Source organism: Chamaea fasciata, unplaced genomic scaffold (genome assembly GCF_029207755.1).
Source record: "Chamaea fasciata isolate MVZ Bird 193981 ecotype frontalis unplaced genomic scaffold, bChaFas1.0.hap1 SCAF_8, whole genome shotgun sequence".
In the NCBI taxonomy this organism is placed as follows: domain Eukaryota; kingdom Metazoa; phylum Chordata; class Aves; order Passeriformes; family Sylviidae; genus Chamaea; species Chamaea fasciata.
In genome coordinates, this window is record NW_027094093.1 from 12,009,701 (window position 1) to 12,030,462 (window position 20,762).

At 38.5% G+C, this 20,762-nt stretch overlaps 1 protein-coding gene across 3 annotated transcripts in view; it reads left to right on the plus strand.

Moving 5' to 3' along the window:
- The window catches only part of SPATS2L (spermatogenesis associated serine rich 2 like), a 76,409-nt gene that overhangs the window by 35,409 nt on the left and 20,238 nt on the right, over window positions 1-20,762 (plus strand). For all 3 annotated transcript variants that reach the window (XM_066189655.1, XM_066189653.1, XM_066189654.1), the window contains 5 exons: window positions 10,119-10,227; window positions 13,662-13,711; window positions 14,137-14,377; window positions 18,975-19,175; window positions 19,587-19,722. In XM_066189655.1, the coding sequence (XP_066045752.1) occupies window positions 10,119-10,227; window positions 13,662-13,711; window positions 14,137-14,377; window positions 18,975-19,175; window positions 19,587-19,722 (737 nt within the window). The remainder of the gene's footprint in view (window positions 1-10,118; window positions 10,228-13,661; window positions 13,712-14,136; window positions 14,378-18,974; window positions 19,176-19,586; window positions 19,723-20,762) is intronic.

Consider the following 20,762-nt stretch of genomic DNA (forward strand, 5'->3'; position numbering starts at 1 on the left):
ACTGAACTTTATTATGTATTGACTCTGTGCATGAAGTTAAGTACACAGAAGGGTATTGATAGAACTAATCTGAATCTTGCTTGATAAGAAGTATTTTTATTTTTTGCAGAGAGATTGTTTTGTCAGCTAGTCTTCTCTTATTCCTTTGTAATTCCTGTGCACAATGATGCTGTGGAGAACTGCACTTTGGGATAATTGCTGCTGTACAAAATGCAACCATTGAAGAAACATGCCCTTTAGAAATAATTTTCTGCCAAAAAATGTTATACCTATAGTACTTAAAGCAATTCCTAAAAGTGCAAGATCTGAGAAGAGATGATGACTTTTTCCTATGGAAGTATGTCTGCTTTTAACTGCATTCCATGTGCTTGAGTGAATCTTCTCCATATCCTTGGCTAGAGCTAGGGCCTCATCACCCTTTCAGGAGCAGTAAAGGACCTAAATCTAATTAGGATGTGAGGTAGATCAGGAGATCTTTTGTGGCTCCCAGCAGGCAAATTGTGAAGAATTTCTAGCCATAGAAATTCTTTTGCCCCATCTCTCCTCACGGGAAACTTCCTTACCTGTTGCACTGCCCAGGTGCCTGGTTTTTGGGTAGTTTTACCTTACATTTGTTGTTAGCATCTCAATTGCTCATTGTGCTTGAGGATTTATGTGTCAATATGAATCTCTGTCTTGGTGATGGATATCTTCCTGAGTCCTTAATAACAGCACAGGGTTTTAAAATTGAGTACCATTATGATTTTGCAGTAGAAAGTAATGTCATCAAACTCTGGTGCCAGAGTGCTCAAAGGTAAACTACAGTAATTCTCAAAATACAACTCAGTAAATTAATTGAAGCTCTGCAAATTTACTGTGTAGCTTGAAATTTTTTATTTAAGTCAGTTTTACAAGTGCAGGATTTTACAAATCATGTGTTTGTCTTTGGCAAGTTTAAGAATGAAGAACGGCAACAGGAGTTTTATTCACAGTAAATATCTGCTGTTCCAAGTGTGATATCTGCTGGGAGCGCCCAAAAATCAAATGTTTATGAGCATATGCATTTTAAGGCAAGAAAATAATTGGATCAATACTCTATATTACAAATTGTTCCACTCTTTATTCCTGTATCTTCCATCAGTATTTAGTGCCACTAAATCCCTACACCAAATGGAAAACTTAGTTTAGTAGCAATTGAAATTCTTCTGCAAATTCACTGGATTTCATTCTGGCAAATACAGATTAATAACCTACTGCATAAAGGGTTAGTGAGCAAACAGCATAAGCCTCATGCAGTCTGTGTACGTCAGCTGAGAAGGTGTTGTGCTCAGAGAGCCACTGCACCTGGACAAGGCCCTCTTGTTTTAAAACAGGATTGCAATGGCTCCGTTTGGTACCTTGTATTTAGTTTATCATATGGGCAGCAAAAAACTGAGTGACTGTGAAGTGACTTGACTGTAGCTCCAGAAGTCTGTGATTGATGCACTAGAAATATGAGGAAAGAGTTGAACAAATAAGTCCTGCAGAGTTGCCTTTGATAATATTTGCACATAAACTGCTAAAACATGAGGATTTCATTTGCATGTGGAAAAGCAGACATATTTACAATGTGCTGGTAAGAGTCAGAATCACATCCCTTTCTCACTTAGCTTACAGAGCTTCCGTGGTCATGCCTCACAACATCGAAGCAGAGTGACTTTAATGTTTACTTTTATCCCCCTTTCGGGAGGCAGTATTTCTGGGTAAAAATACCAAGGTTTGTAAATATAATACTTCTGCTGAGTTCCACAAATCCATTGCCATCAAAGTAAATACAAGCAGGCCTGGTTTAAAAGAACAGACTAGAATACAGTCCCTTCCCAGTTCTCCCTTTCTTCTGCCTTAGTGCTTGCAGATCATAATGTACTTAAGACTTTGATCTTGCTAGGACTTACATGAAGCCAAAAGAGCTGTACATCTACACACGAATACTTACTCGTGTAAGGTTCTGCAAGAGTAGCACATGAGTAGCACATAAAAATGTGGTGCAGATCCTGTGTAGATTTCATCAGCATGTTTGTTCTTTTGTTTGGGAGTGGGGGTCGGGGGCAGTTGTTTGGGTTTGTTTGTTTTTTTCAATGGTGACCATTCCCTGTGTTCTCTCCATGATGAGCTTCTAGTTATTCAAGAAAGTAAAACCTCTGCTACTGTTTTAAAAGTGCTGTGAGGCCAGTGCAGACATTTTGGACATTAGGCTCACGCCCAGGCTCTGTAATGCCCCACCCCTGAATTTGAGTCATAAGGGAATGCTACTGTGGTAGTGATACTTGTATAATTCATTCTTGGCATTTCAGCTGAAATAGTTCATAGAGTCAATAGGTTAAATATTCTATTTTATATCTTCTTTTTTCCTCCCCCTGGAGATTTATATAAATGTTGGCCTGTGATGTTAGGAAGGCTAATGAAAGTTTCCATAGTTGGCAGAGACTCCTGCAGCTGTGATACTCTTGTGGGGGAGCCAGGACTGTTTCAATTACCATATTTTCATGCATATAACGCACAGATTTTCTGGAATAACCTAAGTTCTGCATTTCAGCAGACACAAAGGTCATTAATTGCGTGCATAACTAGCGTAAGAAGTTTACCATCAGGATCTCTCTCAGAATAATTCCCTCTGCCCTGACCACTATGCCACTCTCTCTCTCTTGCCTCTGATAACACTCATAATCATCTCTGTGCCTGAAAATAAGTAAGGACTTATTTTTTATATCAGGATTTTCAGAGACTGAGTGTTATACATAGTTCATATCACATGCACAGAAGTTCACTGGATTAAGGGATAAAATGAGCCAAACTCATTGGCTTGCATCCAAAATCCATAAAATCAAAGGAGGTATTCAAGCATTAACCTAGTACATCACCAGAAGAGGTGCTGAGATTCTGAATTACAAGGCTTCCAAGGAAGAAGCAGTCCGAGTGAGGAAGACAAGTGATGTATTGTCTCCTGCAACAATTAGGCCCTCTTAGTTTAATGAGAGAAGAGTGAATATCAGGCCCAGAAAAAACATTCATCTCTGCCATGCAACTTTGGTTTTGATCCAGAGAAATATCAGGAATTGTTTAAACTTCAGGACTTGCTTTTGGGCCCATCTTTTTGGGTTTTTTTCTTTTCTTCTTCTTTTTTTTTTTTTTTTTAATATTTGCTGTGTGTCTAAACATGTTTGAACAAGTGAGATCTGCTGTCAGCTGGAATTAGCAAAATACTTGTTCAGATGAAAATTCTCCTTTTGAGATTCTGTTAGGAGTGAAGTTTTGCTGAAGTTCTCCTGAAAGGCTTGCTTTCTCATTTGTCATCTCAAGTGTCAGAGCTGGAGGAGCAGGAGCAGATGGGTGGCACTGCAAGAAGGAAATTTTATTCAGATGTGGTTTTGGAGGTTTCACAGTTTTGTTTGCATTACACCATAAATGTGGTTTTCATAAGCAATAGTCAGCATGCAAGGAAAGAGTAGGATTTAAAGTGGAAGGAATGGAAGTAGTATGTAAATTTAAAGTCATGCATTACAAAAGCAGATAGTTTCCAATCTGTGATTTCACTTTCTCCTTAAAGCTGACCTCTGCAGCTGTTCTTTGCCCGTGTGTTGAAGTAGATGGACTGTTCAAAGACCAGAAAAGATGATCAAAATGCACTTTTATCACTTGATGAGCCATTTAACTTGGGTTAAGGATATCACGGACTCATGTCTGTAAATGGTGCTGTCATCACTCAAGTAGAACAGTTCTTACTAAGCCAAAATTCTCAGGAATACTGAAAGAACATATTGGAATGTCTGGCTTTCTATTTGATGGATAAGGGTGAAATAATAAATCCATGACAAGCCTAAAGAAGTTTAGTGCAGCAAGTAGAACTTTTTTGGAGCTTACTTAGAGTAAATGATCAGAGGGTATCAGGGTGATGAACAGATCATGTAGCAGAAAGAGTCACAGATCTGATCAAAGCTGTCATTTTGCTCAAAGGGGATATTAGCAACACTTGTTCAGTTTGTCAGGATGAACTTAGTAAGCCTTCTGAAAAAATGTCTCCAATGTAAGAAATAGCCTCTTAGTGCAACCAAGTCGAATTGTATTCATGAAATATGTTTGCATAGAAGTTAAAAACCTTTTTAAAAATTCTACCATAAAGTGGTTTTAAAATGCATTTTCTTGCTTAATGTAGCCAGGACATCTGCTAATGCTAAATTCCTAGATTATGGAAACCAGCAATGTGCTGCAGGCAGCCCTTCTTTCCCACTTCACTTGCAGGGTTTGGGAGAAATTGGGGGTGTAATGGAATTGAATGATGTATATGTGTACATAAAAATTTGCTACTGACATGCAGTAAAAGTAAAGTAGGAAATGTCTGTGTTTATTGATAACCATGCTTGTAAATTAATTTAGTTCTTAACTTAGACAAAATCTGTTGATCTTAATGTTTAGTACAAAGTGAAGGTGGATCAGCATTAGTTTTTCTAACCAAGCATAAATAAGAGTATTTCTGTCTAAGTGACCGTAATAGTAACTTACTTCAAGGGGATTAGAGCAGCTGTGTTCAGGGGTTTCAGAACAGCCATGAGCTTTCAGCAAAGAAGTTTAATTTGTCACTCTGTCAGAAATACATAAACAAGCTCTCTGAACCCCGGATATGTTACTTATTCACCAGAAACATCCTCTTTGAGATGATGCCAAGGGGGACCAGATGGAGCAGAGCAGCAAACAGGCAGTGATTGAGTCCATGTTGTTACAGTTGCCTGGGAACCATTTGAAACTTGACAGAGAACGTAAAGGACTTAGAGGAATACACATCACTGTCAGCTTGGTTCTGCGTGTGGAATAGGAAATCTGGTGTCACAACTTCCAGGCAGGCTCAGTTTCTTTCTTTTTGAGCTTGACTTACCTGGAAAGTGTTGTGAAATGGGTGTTTGTGAGGACTTAGAGTAAGCTACCATGAGAGGGTAGAATTCAGCATCCTTTCCTGTGTGCTATATTCCTCAGAAGTAACCTGTTACCGATTCATCTAATTAATTTTTTTTTTTCTCCAAGTGAGATGTTTAACAGTAATCATCAGAAAAATAGTTAAGTATATCTGATCAAACCTTGGGGGTTTTTTTGTGAGGTAGAAGCTTATCTGAGAGGACTTGAAACCTTTTTCAACTTTGATTCCGCTTCTGGGCAGTCTTCAACATTTTTTTGTAAGAGAGATAAAAACATCCTCATGACTGTGGAATTCTGGTCCTGATGAGACACAGTCTGGCTCAAATTGCAGCAAGTATTAGCAGTATTTGAGGTCTGGATTGTGGGTCTAAATGGAGGTGGATCTGGGTTCTGTCTTTCATGTTCTTGACTGTATACAGTTTTTTTCAAGATCACAGATTTATATTTTAGATCTGTGATAAAGTAGCTTTTGTAAGCTGAAATTCTGAGAAAGTTTTCTTAGTAGTACATAAAGTAATGTGCTTTACTGTTTGGATACAGGAGGGAAAGCCCAGGAATTATAACTACTGTCACTGACAGATTCTCAAGTAGTGCTGACATTAATAGCATTAATTATTTGTGGTTCTGAAGGTATGTTACTGAATTCTCTTGGTGTCCTGGAATGCTGTCTAGCATCCAGATGATGACAGCAGTTCACTGGGAATCTACACTGGATAAAAACAGGATGTTTCACAAAATAATTAAAATAATTGACTTCCCTGTAGTCTGTCTGGTAATGCTGTTTCTCCTGTGATCAGGTTTCAGAAGTAGGAAAAAAATGTTTTCTCCCACATCCATGGAAATCTAATAAAGTAGACTGCTGAGTTAGTAGACTGCTTTGCAGAATGGCATTAATGAATTACCATTGCCTGATAAGAGATTCTTTTGCTCTGGTACTTTATTTCATACTTTAGGATGCTAAATATTTTTAAAGGAGTTTGTTGTTGAGAAGTCATAAATGTCAGATGATTCTAATTGCGTAATCTGTTTCTTACATATTAAGAAGATAGATACTGCTGCTGAGTTTGAGAACTGCCAGTTTAGAGAGAGAAAGTTAGGAGTTACCTCCTGCCCTGACATCATCCTATCACACCTGTAATAAAAATGAGATCCAAACAGTTTTTTGGATTGGGAAGGGATGGACTTCTCTCAAGCAGCTGGAGGTTTGTAAGCAGGTGCGGTGTATAGCTATACTAGCACAATGGCTGTTTTGTCACCTGAGCTAGCAGGTGAACCAGAGGGGAGCCAGCATACCTGGAGTGCCTAGAATCATCTCACACTGAGCCCTTCAGTGTAAATCCACCTTGGCATCTTGTCTTTGTCAAGCATTTCTGGAGCTTTGCTACGCTTCTGTTCATCACAGTCTGTGTTCGGTCTCTTATGACCCTACAGTTGGAGAAGGCCATTTGTGTTAGGCTTATGCTGTCACGATGTTTCCTATCCCTCCCTTTGGCTTTTTCTTTTTTATCACTAGGTCCCTTTCCAGAAACAAATGGGACACTTCTTGCATGAGGGGACAGAGCTGAACTTCAGACCTAGAAATCTACATACATATTTGAAATCAGGGGTAAAAGACTAAGGGATGGAATATCAGGGACCTTGAAATTTGCATTTCTAGGTGAAGGCTGTCATATAGCCTGGTCTCCGTCCATATACCTTGTCCTCCTCCCAGATACACTGTCAGGTCACAAGCTGAGTCTTGTAACCACTTGCCATTAATTTTTGTCCAGAAATTGCTGACATTTTCACTTTCTGTGTACAACAGTTCCAATGTATACTGGATTAGAACACTAGTCAAACAGTGCATGTGTTGTAGACCTGATGTCTGGCACACAGATCTTTGTCTTTGAAATTCTGGAAGAAGTATGGTAACGTGAGGCCGGTTTGTTCCTAAAAATTTACAAGACAAAATACTTCATTTTGGAACAAAACATTTTGGGATCTCTGTTCTGTTAGTTCTATACCGAGATAGTTATGTGTGTATTAATTTTGATGCATTGTACTGGTTGCAAATTTTAGTTTTCATCTACTCACCCACATAAATCACTGCACAAATCTGGAAAGGAGAAACACTAACTTATAGGTATCCTGGGTATCAATCACAGCATACATACACAAGAGAATCAGATTTTAAAAGTCTAAGCAACTTCTGATTTGGGATTTCCTAGGTCTTGGATGCTTTCCTTTGCAATCTGATGTTCTTTTCCTGAAGAATTCTTTCATTAAACTTCTCAATTTTTTATATTTTCCATATAGAAAGATAAACAAATGTTTTTTGTGCAACAGACAACAGAAAATACTGTTGGGTTTTGGCAGTAGAACTGTTGAGCTTTACAGTGTATTAATTCCCTAAATCAATTTTTTTTGTAGTCCAACTAAACCAGGGCTGTGTCCACAGTGTTGTCATATGCTAAATTTCTTTCCTCTGTACTCTTAAGCATTTTTCCTAAGATCATCATCTTCTGGGCTTTTTTGGATTATCTCCACAACTAGAATGTTTCCACAACCTTTTTGTATTTAATTTTAGTACTAGTTGGATGTAGCACAGTTTAGCTTTTAATTCTGGTTTTTCTATAATCAAAAAATTCTTAACGAAGATCACACAGTGCAAACAGAAAGTCTTTGGTTCATTTTGTAGTCTAAAACGTAGCCTGCTTGATTGAGTTCTTCTGTGTTGATGTCCTCTACCCTACAGATATTCTTCTTGTCTTTAAGAAGTTTCTAAAGTGCACAGTGTGGCGAGTTGCCTGATCTACCAAGTGAGGTCTTAGCCTCACTTGGTTGTTTCCAAATGCTTCCTGAAGCTTGCAGGCCTTTCATAGCTAAGTAGGACCTAGAAGCCATGTGAGATCCTTGTGTTTAAAGCTGGTTAGAATACTCTAGATAGTTTTTTTACTATTTTTCCTGTAAGCAGTTACCACAAGGAGATTATGCAATTTTGAGTAGGCAGAGAGACGATCCACATGATTGTGAAAGAAGAGGGGAGTTTTTTATGAGAATATGAAGATGTAATCCACATGGTGAAAATGTTTGGGAGCTATGAGCTTGAACATAAAATGGACTGCAGCTTGTGGCCTGCTCTACCTTAGTGTCTTTGCTCAGTTCACACTTGTTGAAGGTTTATCAGTAAATAGCATGCCTGTGCCCACAATCACTAGATTAATTAACTCCTTTTTCCAGTGCTTTCTCTTCACATCCTATTGATTTGGGTTAGTTTTCACTTGGCTGCCTGCAGTACATAGCAGAGAGCTCTGCTCATTACTTCCTTCCCCATGCATGCACATCAGCTGAAGAGAGAAACTTGAGCAGACAGGGGATTTTCTGCTTGGTTTTGGCAACAACAACCTCTGGTTCAAGCAGTCCGCTTGTCAGCCTAGTCTGTATGAACTTCAACATAAAGTTACCCCTGTTCAGTAGGTAGTCTAAAGCAGCCTCTGTTGGCTGGGGAGTGAGCTTGTGGGCAGGCCTGGTTCAGTTGTAGCATGGCAACATCAGACAGACGATGAGACAGGCCTTTGGGGAAGGGTCCTTGGGAAGTAGACAAATGCTTCAGCTCCACTGCTTTGTAAATTATAGCTTTGGCCTGGACTGTCCAAGGCTACCTGAGAGGTGGTGTGGGCGAATGTGAAGCTGCAGAGAGGGATGTGATAGGATGATGGACTCTGAAGCTGAGTCCAGTAGGCGTCAGGAATCTGAGCTGTCCCATCACTGCACTGAGAGAACCTGCCATGATTCGTGGTTTATGGTAGTATACAGGACAGGGAAACACAGTGGTTGAGGCGTGGGGTGAACACACTGCAGCAAAATGAGATTTTTTGGTCAAATCTGCGCACTTACGTGTTCTCAGTCACCTTCTGATGTCCCTGTTGATGGAGACTCCGTAGAGATTGTCCTTCAGCACCTAACTGGGCAGCTAAGACAAGGTAGTGTGAATGCTTTTGCCATGTCAGCCAGCCTAATTCCCTTAAACAGCCTTACCTTCACGTATTACTTCTTCACAATTATATTTCACAGTTCAATAAAAAGACTACACTGCTTCACAGTTAGCATGATGACATTGGGATGCAGTAAATAAAGTACACCCTAATCAAGGATGTATTCCCACAGAAAGATGACAAAGGAGGATGCCAGATAAACATGTGCAGGACAATAACAAGTTTGTGATTGTAAATACATGCTGGATATCTTGACGCGGAAGCTCGTAAAGCTAATTTGGAACAGCTAAACTGGTTTGGCAGAGTCTCTCATTTTTTATCACAGGCTTTTGTTTTGTTAATTATGTTTAAATATTTTTATTTTGGTCTGATCTAGTAAAATTTTTATAGCATTAAAATAAAATAGCAACAAAGTTTCATGTAACTATTTGCTTTGAGCTATAATATATAGGGATGAGAAATTATCAACCTGATTCCAGTAGGAATATTTTATTAAAACATCATGAGTTGAATTCCATTTGGTATCAGTGGATACTGACAATACAGCAGTAGCAAATGCTGTGAAATTTAAGCATGGCATTCCAGAGTCACCTTATCCATCATCAGTTTCCTGAAGGAAGCATTTGGCATTCCATGTCCTTTGTTTGGGATTTTGTTACACAAGCTTCCTGGTCACTTGTATGTGGAACAGCAAACTGAAACTATGTTGAGCAGCCACTAGAACTTTTAAAGATTATATTGTTCTCTTTTAGCCTCTATTTTCATGCATATGACTCTTTTTCAGATGCCAGGAAAGCATCAGTCATAACTTGGAGGTAGCAAGGCCATGCAGGAGCCTTGTTGAAAAAGTTGTGTGTTCACTAGATTTGGGAAGGTGATATGTCGAAACCCTCTGCAGCAAATAGACTGTTTGGGAAATAAGCATAAGGCCAGATTTTGTCAGTTGAATTAAACTAGTTCTTTTGCTGTGACAGAGAGTAGGATTTGTTTCCAGGATTACTGGCTACCAAGTTCTATGATTTGATGAAGAAATTGCTTCATTATTTGCATGGCTGGGTAAGGATAGGATGGATATGGCTTTGTGCAGATACATTGCTGTGTGCTTGTGAGCACAGCAGTGTAACAGGCATTTATATAAACATGCATTGGCACAGAGGTACCTTATAGTCTAAAGGAGTATGATAAATTCATGTTATTTTTGTCTTCTTCTACTTACAGATCAATGCAATCCGATCAATTGTTCCAAACAAAAGCAATAATGAGATAGTTCTGGTGTTGCAGCAATTTGATAACAATGTAGACAAGGCTGTTCAAGCTTTCATGGATGGTGAGTACAATGTACCTTTTTCACTAATGCAGGAGGGATTCAATCACATGCCTAAGTATTTTTTGTCTCTAGTAGCTCCAAATATGTTCTGTGATTCTTCTGAAATCTGATGTGTGACACTTGTTAATTATAACAAAATTGATCCTCCTGTCTGCATCTTTGCTTCTTCGCAGTACGAGTTTGACATGGCTGTTCATCTGTTCTACCTGACTGCAGCTTTTGAAGCCATTCTTACTGCAGACTTGCTTTTTTATTCTGCATGCTTTTAAAAGTAATATGTCAGTAAATTATTCACTATTGAAGATACAGTAACTAAGAACAATTTGGGATAGTTCTGAAGCACATAACCAGGCCCCTAAACCCCTGAATTTGATGCATACATTGACATTCAAACCTCAATCTGAATTTTGCAAATAGCCTTGACATTTATAATGGCTGAACCAAGACTCCATTGAAAGTTCGAGCCATTTAAACCTGGATACATGTTTGTATTCTGCGTCATGAGACCATCTCTAATGAAAGGTCACTTGTATTTTAATAAAACTTTACTGGTAAATATATAAAGTCAAGTATTTTGAACTTTCAACAGAATCTGTGAGAAATCCTTTGCAGAAGTAATGGCATACCATGAGCAATATTTTCAAAATTTTTATTCCTTGGGATTATATAAATGATAGGAGAAGTCTGGTGGTCTCAGACTGTATATCTTTAAAATTCCTCGTTTTTGCTATCTAAGCAAGTTGTTTAATTCATGGCTATTCTATTCAGAATATTTTTGGATTTGATTTGGAATAGCTTACTAAAATGTATCCACCAAAAAGCATCATCATATACTAGGAATTACCAATATGCAAAAAAGAGGTGCAAGCAAACTGGGCTATTTATAAATTTATCAAAATTCTTCCATCAGATGTATATGGTTCTTTTTGCTTCAGGCAGCTGCACAGACAGTTACATTCTGAGGGATGTATTGAAATTGCCTTTGTCTGTGCACACACACACAGAGAAAAAGGAAAGTGTGAGGCATCTAATTAACAATAATTTTGTTTTCCTGTGATGTATGTCCTGGGGAAGGTAGTGGAGGATTGTTCCATGACTGTTAAATAAGTTGCTTTCACTTTATTTTGTCATAAGTTACTATGGCTTGCTTGTGGCTTATGAATTGTTTCCAATGACTCTTCAAAAGGGGAAGTGCTTTCACAGCCATGTGTCATCACCTGCTGTAAGGAAGAAACAGGGCAAACACAAGCTTTGCAAGAAGTGCAGTAAAGTTGTGAAGAAAAGCAAGCAGTTATACCCAAGTTCAGATGATCTTTGCTTGAACTTCACCTGTTCATGATTACTGTTCAGAAGTCTTTGTGAGGGAGTATATGAAAATAGCTAATATTTGTTTCTGTCTGGGAAGAACAGAAAAGATACGTATCCACTGTGGGTAGAATGAATAATTGAAATATTTTTTCACATGAATGACAAAAATTGCTAAGATTGAAATAACACTCACTGAGAAGTCCTGCAGTGAAAAACTTGGGGGCGGCCACGCTGAATGGAAAGGTTGAGCCACCTCCATGCAGTGCTCCTCTCAGAGGTGCTGCTTACTGAATCAAGAAATACTCCAATTTAGTTTCCTATCTCGTTTCATATCTGGAGTGACATTTAAGTGATTCCTCTCTTATGAATTTCATTCTATATGTGAAATTTGATTTACATGAAAGAGGGTTCAAATGTTTTATTTGCTATGGTAGTTTACCTAATTAAGCATAATCAGAGGGTCTGTTCAGCTGCTTCATAGATGTATTTGAGAAAATATACTGGTGGATTTAAATGAGGGCTTTGGGATTTGGACAATTATTGGGAGAAACAGAGGTTAGTTGGATGAATCCCTAAAGTAACTCTCAGCACGCATAGTATTCATGGGGAAGCTGAGGGAAGCGAAGCAAAGACACCACCAGCCAACACAAAAAGGGTGTTGGCTGCTACTGTGAAGATGGTTAACAAAGCTGTCACATGAAATCACCTATTTTCGGCAGCATGGAGTAAAATGTGCGGCAAATGTTTATTACTTCATACAGAAACATGGTACCTGTCAAAAGATAATGTACCTTTAGGAGAGGGGATTGTACTTACATGTACATAAGTATGTGTGTAACTAATTATAAATATGTATATAGTTATACACGGAGTAGAAGTTGTCTTAGCCTTCTATCTACATTGTCATGTCATTTAGCAAATAAAACATGGCTTTGATGGATTCCATGCAAGTTTTTTCACCATTTAACAAATTTGGCTTAGCAAGATATGTAATCTTTGGTATTGTGTGTGATAGGCTCACCAGATAATCTTGGATCTGGTATATTGTGATAGAAAAGTAATTTTGGTACATCTGAAAACCTCACACGTCTTTGGGTGAATACAGGTTGACAACTCATGGTGGTCTGAAAACAGCAATTATGCTTAATGCTAATATCAAGATTTCTCTGAAAGGAGTGAGAAGAATGGCTGAGTGTGAAATCCACTTGAAAAGACTAATAATAATTGAGTATTTACTAGATTTGTGAAGTGATGGTAAAGCAGAAGACCTTTAACCTGACGGTGATTAAAAATATTACTGTGGCAGATACTGCCATAGTAGTTTGGATGACAGTTCAGACCGCGTGCTTACCATGACATCTATTTTCAGCATTAGGCTCTAAGAGAACAAAATGATGATGTTAATTAGAAGGAGAAGGGTTTTTTTCTAACATGGCAGCAGGCATTGGTCTGACCAAGGCTCTGCCTGCTTTGTTCCATAAATTTATCTAAGCAACTCATTATGGCTGAGAGGCAGAATTTCAAGTATAACTGTAATTACTGCTGAGTATAATTTTTTACCATTCTTTTCTGCCAGGGCTAAGTTTACTGCATTTGTGTGATGCAGATTTTATGCAAGAGTCCACAAAATTACTCTTTTGCATGCTAATTCTTTACTTTTAATACCCTTATGTCTTCTGAAGATGACAGGTAACACATAGAAAATACATTATAAAAATGCCAAAAGTTTTTAAAACTTTCAGATGCTCTAGAGTCAGGGTGGACTATTTAGTATGCTCAGTGTTGACTCTGGGTGCTGAGATACTTTCCTTTTCAAGCAAGAGATTTGAATGTTGATTTTTCTGGGTCTTATGCTAATGTTTTAAGTTAGGCACACAATGACTTTGTGCAATGCAGTCCATAAAAAGCCAGTAGTGCCAAGTAGACCATCCACTGTAAGTAGTGTAATCTGAACAGTTAACTGAGAAGAAGAAAGGCAGCAGTGTAAATTTTGTTCTCCCCACATGAGAGAATTCACAACAAATTGAAATGCTCCTGATCTAGGATACTAGAAACTGATCATGAACACTCTGGTTCTTTTTCATAACTGAGCTTTTGTTGAAATGTTTTATCTTTCCTTTCTCTAGGCAGTGCAACTCAGGTTCTAAAGGAATGGAATATGACAGGGAAAAAGAAGGTAAGAACTTGCTCTTGAGAGTCAAGGCATTTAAATCACTTGTCAGCTGTCTGTACTTAAACTGTAGTACTGTGGGTCAGTACTTGGCCTTTTTCAGCACAGGTGACCTCATTCACACCTGTAGACAGTGCTTGAAACAAATTTGTGTACTATTTTTAATCCTATTCTTCTGTCGCTTTCTCACTAAGCCCGGTGTTCTGAGCGAATTTCTGGGACAGCACATGCGTTTTAGCTGGTGTGGGAGCCTGACCCTGGACAAGCACAGGACAGATCCCAAAACAGCCCATGCACAGAAATACTTTGAATAAGAAACTGTATCCTAGATAGTCACAGCCACTTACAGTGCTCAATTTACTGATTGTATTTAGAGTTTGTACGATTTGCATTGAGTGATGTCTCTGTTCTTGTGATATTTCTCCTTTTAGAACAATAGGAGAAAAAGAAGCAAATCTAAACAGCACCAAGGCAATAAAGATCCTAAAAACAACAACAGTGGACCTGAGAAGGCATCTCAAGAGCCTCAGCGAATAAATGACTGTCAAATGAATGGATGCCCGAAGGACAGCCCTGGCCGTGGTTCTGCCAATCAGAAACTGGAAGCCACTTCTCTCGAGAACAAAGGCTCTGGATTTGTAGGGTCAGCACTGGACTGTCCAGAAATCAGAGGTCAGTTCATCTGACAGAGAGCACCTTTTCAACTGGCAGTAGCCAAGCCTTCACTGACATAAAGATCATGGTATTTTTATTGCCATAAAGATGTTGTAGAGATGTTTTTGTGGAAAAATAATGCACATAACTATCAAACTCATGCCAGTATATTTCTATCTGCACGCTATTAATCTTGCAATATGTTTCCTTCAAAATGTCTTTCTTCTCCTAAGGATAGACCAGGTGATACAGAATATTACAGGTAGAAATACAGAAGAATGCAGGGTTAGAAAATGGCTTGAGTGTCAAATTGTTAGCAAAATGATTTAGTCCCTCATGTGGGGTAAAGATATCTGAGCATTATGAGTTTGTGGCACATGACTGGATTTCTTTATTGCTTGGTCCAAACGAGTCCATTTTTTCTTTGTCTCATCTTCCATACACAGGCTAGTCACAGTCGACCTCCACTGGCTTTTCCTAGCAGGGAAGGGAGGGCCTTTGTGGTGTGGAAAGGCACTCTGATAGCCTTTCAGTACATGCATTTAGTTTCTCACAGGATCTAGTTACCCAGTTAACTTTGTGAAACTGGGAGTGGCAGCAACACAGCAAGTTCTTTCTCACTGTAGTAGGTGTAGACTTGTGAGTATACCAACACCAGTGTGAGCAAACTCACTGCTCTGGGGCAGAAGCTCTGTGGAAGCTTTTGCCTACAAGTTCATAAAGCTCATATTTAATAATTGTCAGTACTGCTAGTGTTTCTTCAGCTCTTTGCATTTCAGATATCTGACAGGCTGGATAATTGCTGCTGTTAGTATTTTCTTCTTGTGTCTTAAGACCTTTCCTTAAAATCCCTTTTTCCATGGTTGCAAATACAGCTCTAAACCCCCATTTTAAAGGAATGTGCCAAAGTAATGATTGTCCTGAAATGAATTGTCTGCTGCTTTCGGATGACTTTGGTGGTGCCAGCCTCTGGTTAATTAAATGAAGACTGTGCAATCTATAGCAGCCAAACAAACTAGTTACCAAGAAATTTTGTCCTAAAAATTTGATGCCTCACAAAGGACCAGAGATACACTCCCTGCCCTTGCTAGACTCCCATTTAAATTTGGATAAAATATGCCATAAGCCAGAAAATTCTGCATTTCCATAATACTAAAACCATTTTTGCCTCTTATTTTGAAAGACACAAACATTTGTGGTATAAATCAGACTTCAAGTGGCATTTTTTTAAATGATATGTGCATGAATAAAAGATATGTACACTGAATTGCCTATGCATGGGGGGGGAGTGCTTTCTAGAGAGTACAAATACAGAATGCAAGAAGAGTACCCATGCTGTTAGTGATCTTCTTATGGGTCAGTGGGATTGAATCCTGCTTTTTTCTCTTTGAAACAGTTCGGAGTTAGTTATATATATAAAGGGCAAAAAGTATCTGGAAATTTTTCTTTGCTTTTGCAAGTGGCAAATGAGTAATTGCCATACCTTTACAATTTTTTTTTCAACATAAACACATCTCTCCTGTTTCAATAACAAGCAAGAGAGAGAGCTTTCAAAAGAAAGGCAGAAAACACAGGAAAGGAAATACAGAGAAGGGATAAACCTGAAACTTTATTATTCAAGTTCCCCTTAAATAGTAAAATAATTTCCTGGTAAATTTTTTAGTAGAGAGAAGAAAATAATTTCTTCTTCACTTTCAGTCGCACCAGTATCCTTTTCTTTGTAGTCAGTATGATAACTACTTTCTTGGGGTCAAAAGCCACCTATATTCATATTGCTACATTTGTGCTGAAGTGATCAGGATCCTTCAGGGGCCAGCAGCTGTGCCCTTGCAGTTTCTGAGCAAGTCCTACAGACTCTTAAAGCAGTGTGAAATGTTGAAGTGAGTCCAACCTGCACCTGTTTCATATTGCTCTCTCGTGTTGTAATTATCTTTGTATTGTCCTTGTCTAGCTTGTTTGTTTTGGTTCCTTTCCTATCAAATGAATGTTACTGTAGTCATTTCACCATCTCCTTCAGAGGGCTCACAGCTCAGGAGGAGCATAGGTGTCTTGAGAGTCCCTAATACTTTCCTCCCTATGAAGAACATAAGGTTGAAGCTTTGCCTATACCATCTCCCAGTCTGTGAGATTAGGGCTTTTAAAGCCATAAAATCCTGGCAGCCTGGAAGGGACTTTAGGAACCAGAAGAGAGAGTGCGGCTTTCTCCATAGAAAATTAGGAGCAGAAACATTTGGCTGTTGTCTTTAGTTCAGGTCTGTTTATTTCTTGCCATTATTCCATCTTTATTTTTCTTAGACATCTTTAGTTGCTGTTACCCTTTCTGTGCGTGGCCTTGTAAAGAAGCAGTGTGAATGCGCTGAAGGGATATTTTGCACTGCCTTGCTGCCTGCTGTTGCTTTTGCAGGGACCTCGGTAAAATCAGATCTGATCTCTTCCCTACTTACTTTTCATGCAGGAAGATTTTTAATGAATCTCTCAAACTTCCTGGTTACATCTCAGGGGACATATGACTTTCTTCTTCTTTCAGCCAAAGAATCTATGAGGTTCACTTGATTTGAAAAGTATTGAATGGCAAGCTGCTGCAAAAAGATAAACCACTCATTTTGAAGAAGGCAGCTCAGCAGATTTCAGAGCAAGTTAATCTGGGCTGTTGCCATTACTGGCAGGTGTGGTCATGTTTGACTGTTAATGCAGTGGATGTCACACAATAGACTGGTGCTGAAGTTCCAAGCCACCATATACTGAGCTGTGTAACAGTTTACTTGCAGCTGCTCTTATCCAGACTTTTGACTTCTCTTGCAGGTGTTTGATGGAGACTTCATTCCTAGATTTTGTTATACATGTGTCTTAGCTGGTGCAAGTCTTCAGAGACTTGCTCCAGACTTTCTCAATCTATTTTTAGTTGTCTTGATTCTCTTCAGTCAAATTTATAAGTTCAGTTGCAGCATACAAAACTACTGTTTGCTAGTCTACGTTGGTCATCTTTCTGCTGGGTTTCAAAGTAGTTGTGTGGAGTTTTGGAAGAAACAGAGTCAAAGTGTATTGCAGACAAAAGATGATCAATAAGTTTAATTTAGAGTATAATCATTGTTCTAAGTGACCTTGTTTAGGCAAAAAGCTGTCAAGTTTGTAATTTGTCTTGACAAGTGTACCAAAACTGCTAATTAAATGCAGTAAAAATTATGCAGGTTAACAACAAATTTCAGAAGATCAAATCTTAGGGACAGAACCAAAGAGCCCTGGCCTTTCTCTGTAGGTTAGCTGATAAATTGCTGATTTCTAATTACCTGTTAGAGTTATGTACAAGGGCAGCATCAGTTGAGAGTAGAAAGCCTTGATTTGTAAGGAATGTGCTATTTGCATTAGTGTGAGATGCAGCCAGGGTTGAACAGGGGTAGTGGCAGTTCTCTCACAGGAGAGTTCCTCACTGTGTGCGAGACCGGTGTTGGCATCGAACCTTTGACATGTTCAGAGCACTGCATTACTGGTGTTTCTTGCTTTCACAGGTTTCTTTGGCTTCTTTCACTACATTCTTACATACTGTTTTATGCAAGATACCTTTTCTGTTTCCAGACTCAGCCCTTTAAAGCCCTTAAAAGCTGATTTAAAATGTGAGCACCGATGTTCCTCCTTGTTTCTCTGGTGTTACATGATTGCCATTAAACATACCAAGATGCGCTTTCCACCTGTCCTAATGGCAGCCAGGGCAGAAAGAAGTCACTCGTTGATATGCTGCACCTGTCCATGTGATATCCCTCAGTCCCAGCACCGTTTATTCCGTTCCATGGGCTATAATCCAGATGTTAATCTGACAAGTCCCTTTTCTCCAGACAACAGGCATCATCAGTTAAATAAAGTTATGCATAAAAAGCAGCTTCAGAATGAAGAATCACTCATTCATTGAAGTGAGTAGAAAACTGAGTTAACACAACAAATCACTTTCTATGCTTGTTTCCTTAACTAAAATTGACTGTGGCAGTAATAGCTGGCCTTGCCTGTCAGTTTTCACAGTCATGGTTTGGCTGCGTGTTCCTCTGTTATGATGCTTGTATCTTGAATCCCTTTGGAGTTTCGGAAAGAGGAAACCAGGTCATCTTGTGGCAGCCAAACATGCTCAGCCACTGTTATCTAACCCCTCTGAAGCTGTTGAACCTAGGAGCCTAATCTTTAATATACTTTTATTTCCTGCTTGGTTCCTCTTAGCAGCAGGTTTTGATCAAAATCTGTAGTCAGGCAAGGTAGGTATTTCAGGTAGGAATGTTTAATCAGTGCTTTTAAAATGCTGATAAAATTAAGAACATTTTTTTGTGTGCTCTATATATACACATATTTGGGCAAATATAATTGGTAGCATGCTTTTTATATTATGAGGTATTTTCCCTATTGGCATGAAGGAGTTGATTTTTTTAAGTCAGTTTTTCTTTTATACACTGTTGAAATAAAGAAGTGTTAGTGTTTAATCACCAAAACAATTTCATTTATTGTCATAGCTCTCTGAGGTTCTGTAGAATGTGTGCCAGGAGAGCACCATAAAGTCATTCTGACTTAACAGCAAGACTTCATACCTTTCTTAATCTTACAACTCCCTATTTTCTTCCTTAATTCTTTCTTGCAGACAGAGAACGAGAACGCCAGAGAGTATCTGTGGAGTTAAACCCAAAGACTATGAATGGAGTAGAACAGCATGAGCCCCTTCAGTCATCAGTTCAACTCCAGAGTAACCTAGGCAGGCCAAAGTCAAAATCTTCCTCAATTAAATCACCCAGTCCGTCAACCCAACTTGAAACAAAGACAGATGATTCAGTCAAAAAAAGAGGTAAATTTGGTCTCTGGTTGCTGTGTTCTGAGGTCAAAAAACAGCTGAGGCCTCTAGGAAAAAAACTCCAGATTCACATAAATTAGAAAGAGATGTGTTGGAAAGTATGAGCAGAATTATAGCAAAATGAATAAAACAGTTATGATCTATTGAACATATTAAACTGAATAATTTGAACTAATAATGCCTTTCTAATATTTATTTGATTTGGGGGACGCATTTCTGCAAACATGTTTAGAAACTGAAGAGCACTAGGGAGGGACTGTGGAAAAGTTGGATTTATGGACTTCAGTAGAATAACCACTTCATTCTAATCTGGGCAAATAATATGTTGAACTATTCCTGGTGCCTCATTCAGAAAAACTAAACCCAACTTTCTGACTACCGTGCAATTTTTGTTTTCTATTTTAGGGCCAAACATTGAAAAGTCAGTAAAAGACTTGCAGCGTTGCACTGTTTCTCTAACCAGATATCGTGTGATGATCAAAGAGGAAGTGGATAATTCAGTGAAGAAGATCAAAGCTGCTTTTGCAGAATTACACAGCTGGTAGGTACATCAGCTGCAGAGATCCATCAGCTGCACTTAGAAAAGGGGACTAATTAAGCCACTGGCTTTAGTGGGGAGGGGTCACTTACACCCTCTTTGTTTAGGGCATTTGGTTTCTTTAAAAAAATACATGGTGCCATTAAGTAATGACACTTATCACCAACCAGGAAGTAATATATGTATATTTTGCCTACATACATAAAGTTCTTTGAACAAAACTCAGGTTTTTTTACTCCTAAATTATCCATCTTGACCTAATTCTTTTGTATCAGATTCGTGGCAACATCTATGAACAAATGAAAGCTGTTTTAAATATCCTGTCTGGGATCTTCTGAAGACTCTTTTTTACCTTCTTTAAATCTCTTCTTTCTATACTGCATCTTTGATCTTATCTCCTTTGGCAGACAGTCCTTTACTGTCTCTTCATGTCCCATCATCTTTGCTTCTTATCCTACCATTGTTCTCTTAAGTTTCCCTCATATTTCCTTCTAAGTTTCCCATCCATTATTTAATTTCCAATTTGCATCTCTAGTTCATTTTTTTCCTCATTTTTTATGTCTTCAGTCTGTTTCTTTCATTATAATTTTGATTACTGCTCATCTTCAGCATGTATACCTCTGCCTTTTCAAAACTTATAGCAGAAATAATTGCTGTAGTAGCAAGTTCCATATTTGGTATATTCTTGTCATAGAAAAGTATTTTCTGCTTTGAATTTCACTCTGCCTTGGTTAAGCATAGATGTCATATAAAACATGTGCATTAGACAGTGTTGAAGTAAATAGAAGCAATCATGTTAAAATGTACAATACTTGTTTACAAGTAAGAGTGAAAAACCTTTCCCCTTTAATTCAGTCACTGTATTTGTCGGTTTTTTCATGTGCGCATCTTATGAAAGAGCAGTAGTGTTGGCAGAAGTTTGTTAACTTTGGACTTCCGTGGTGTATTCCTTGTCTTCAAAGATACATCTAAAGTAACTTTAGGGCCATTGGGGCTCCACTGCTGTATGGGCAGAAAATCCAAGTGCTGCTGAGCTGATTTTG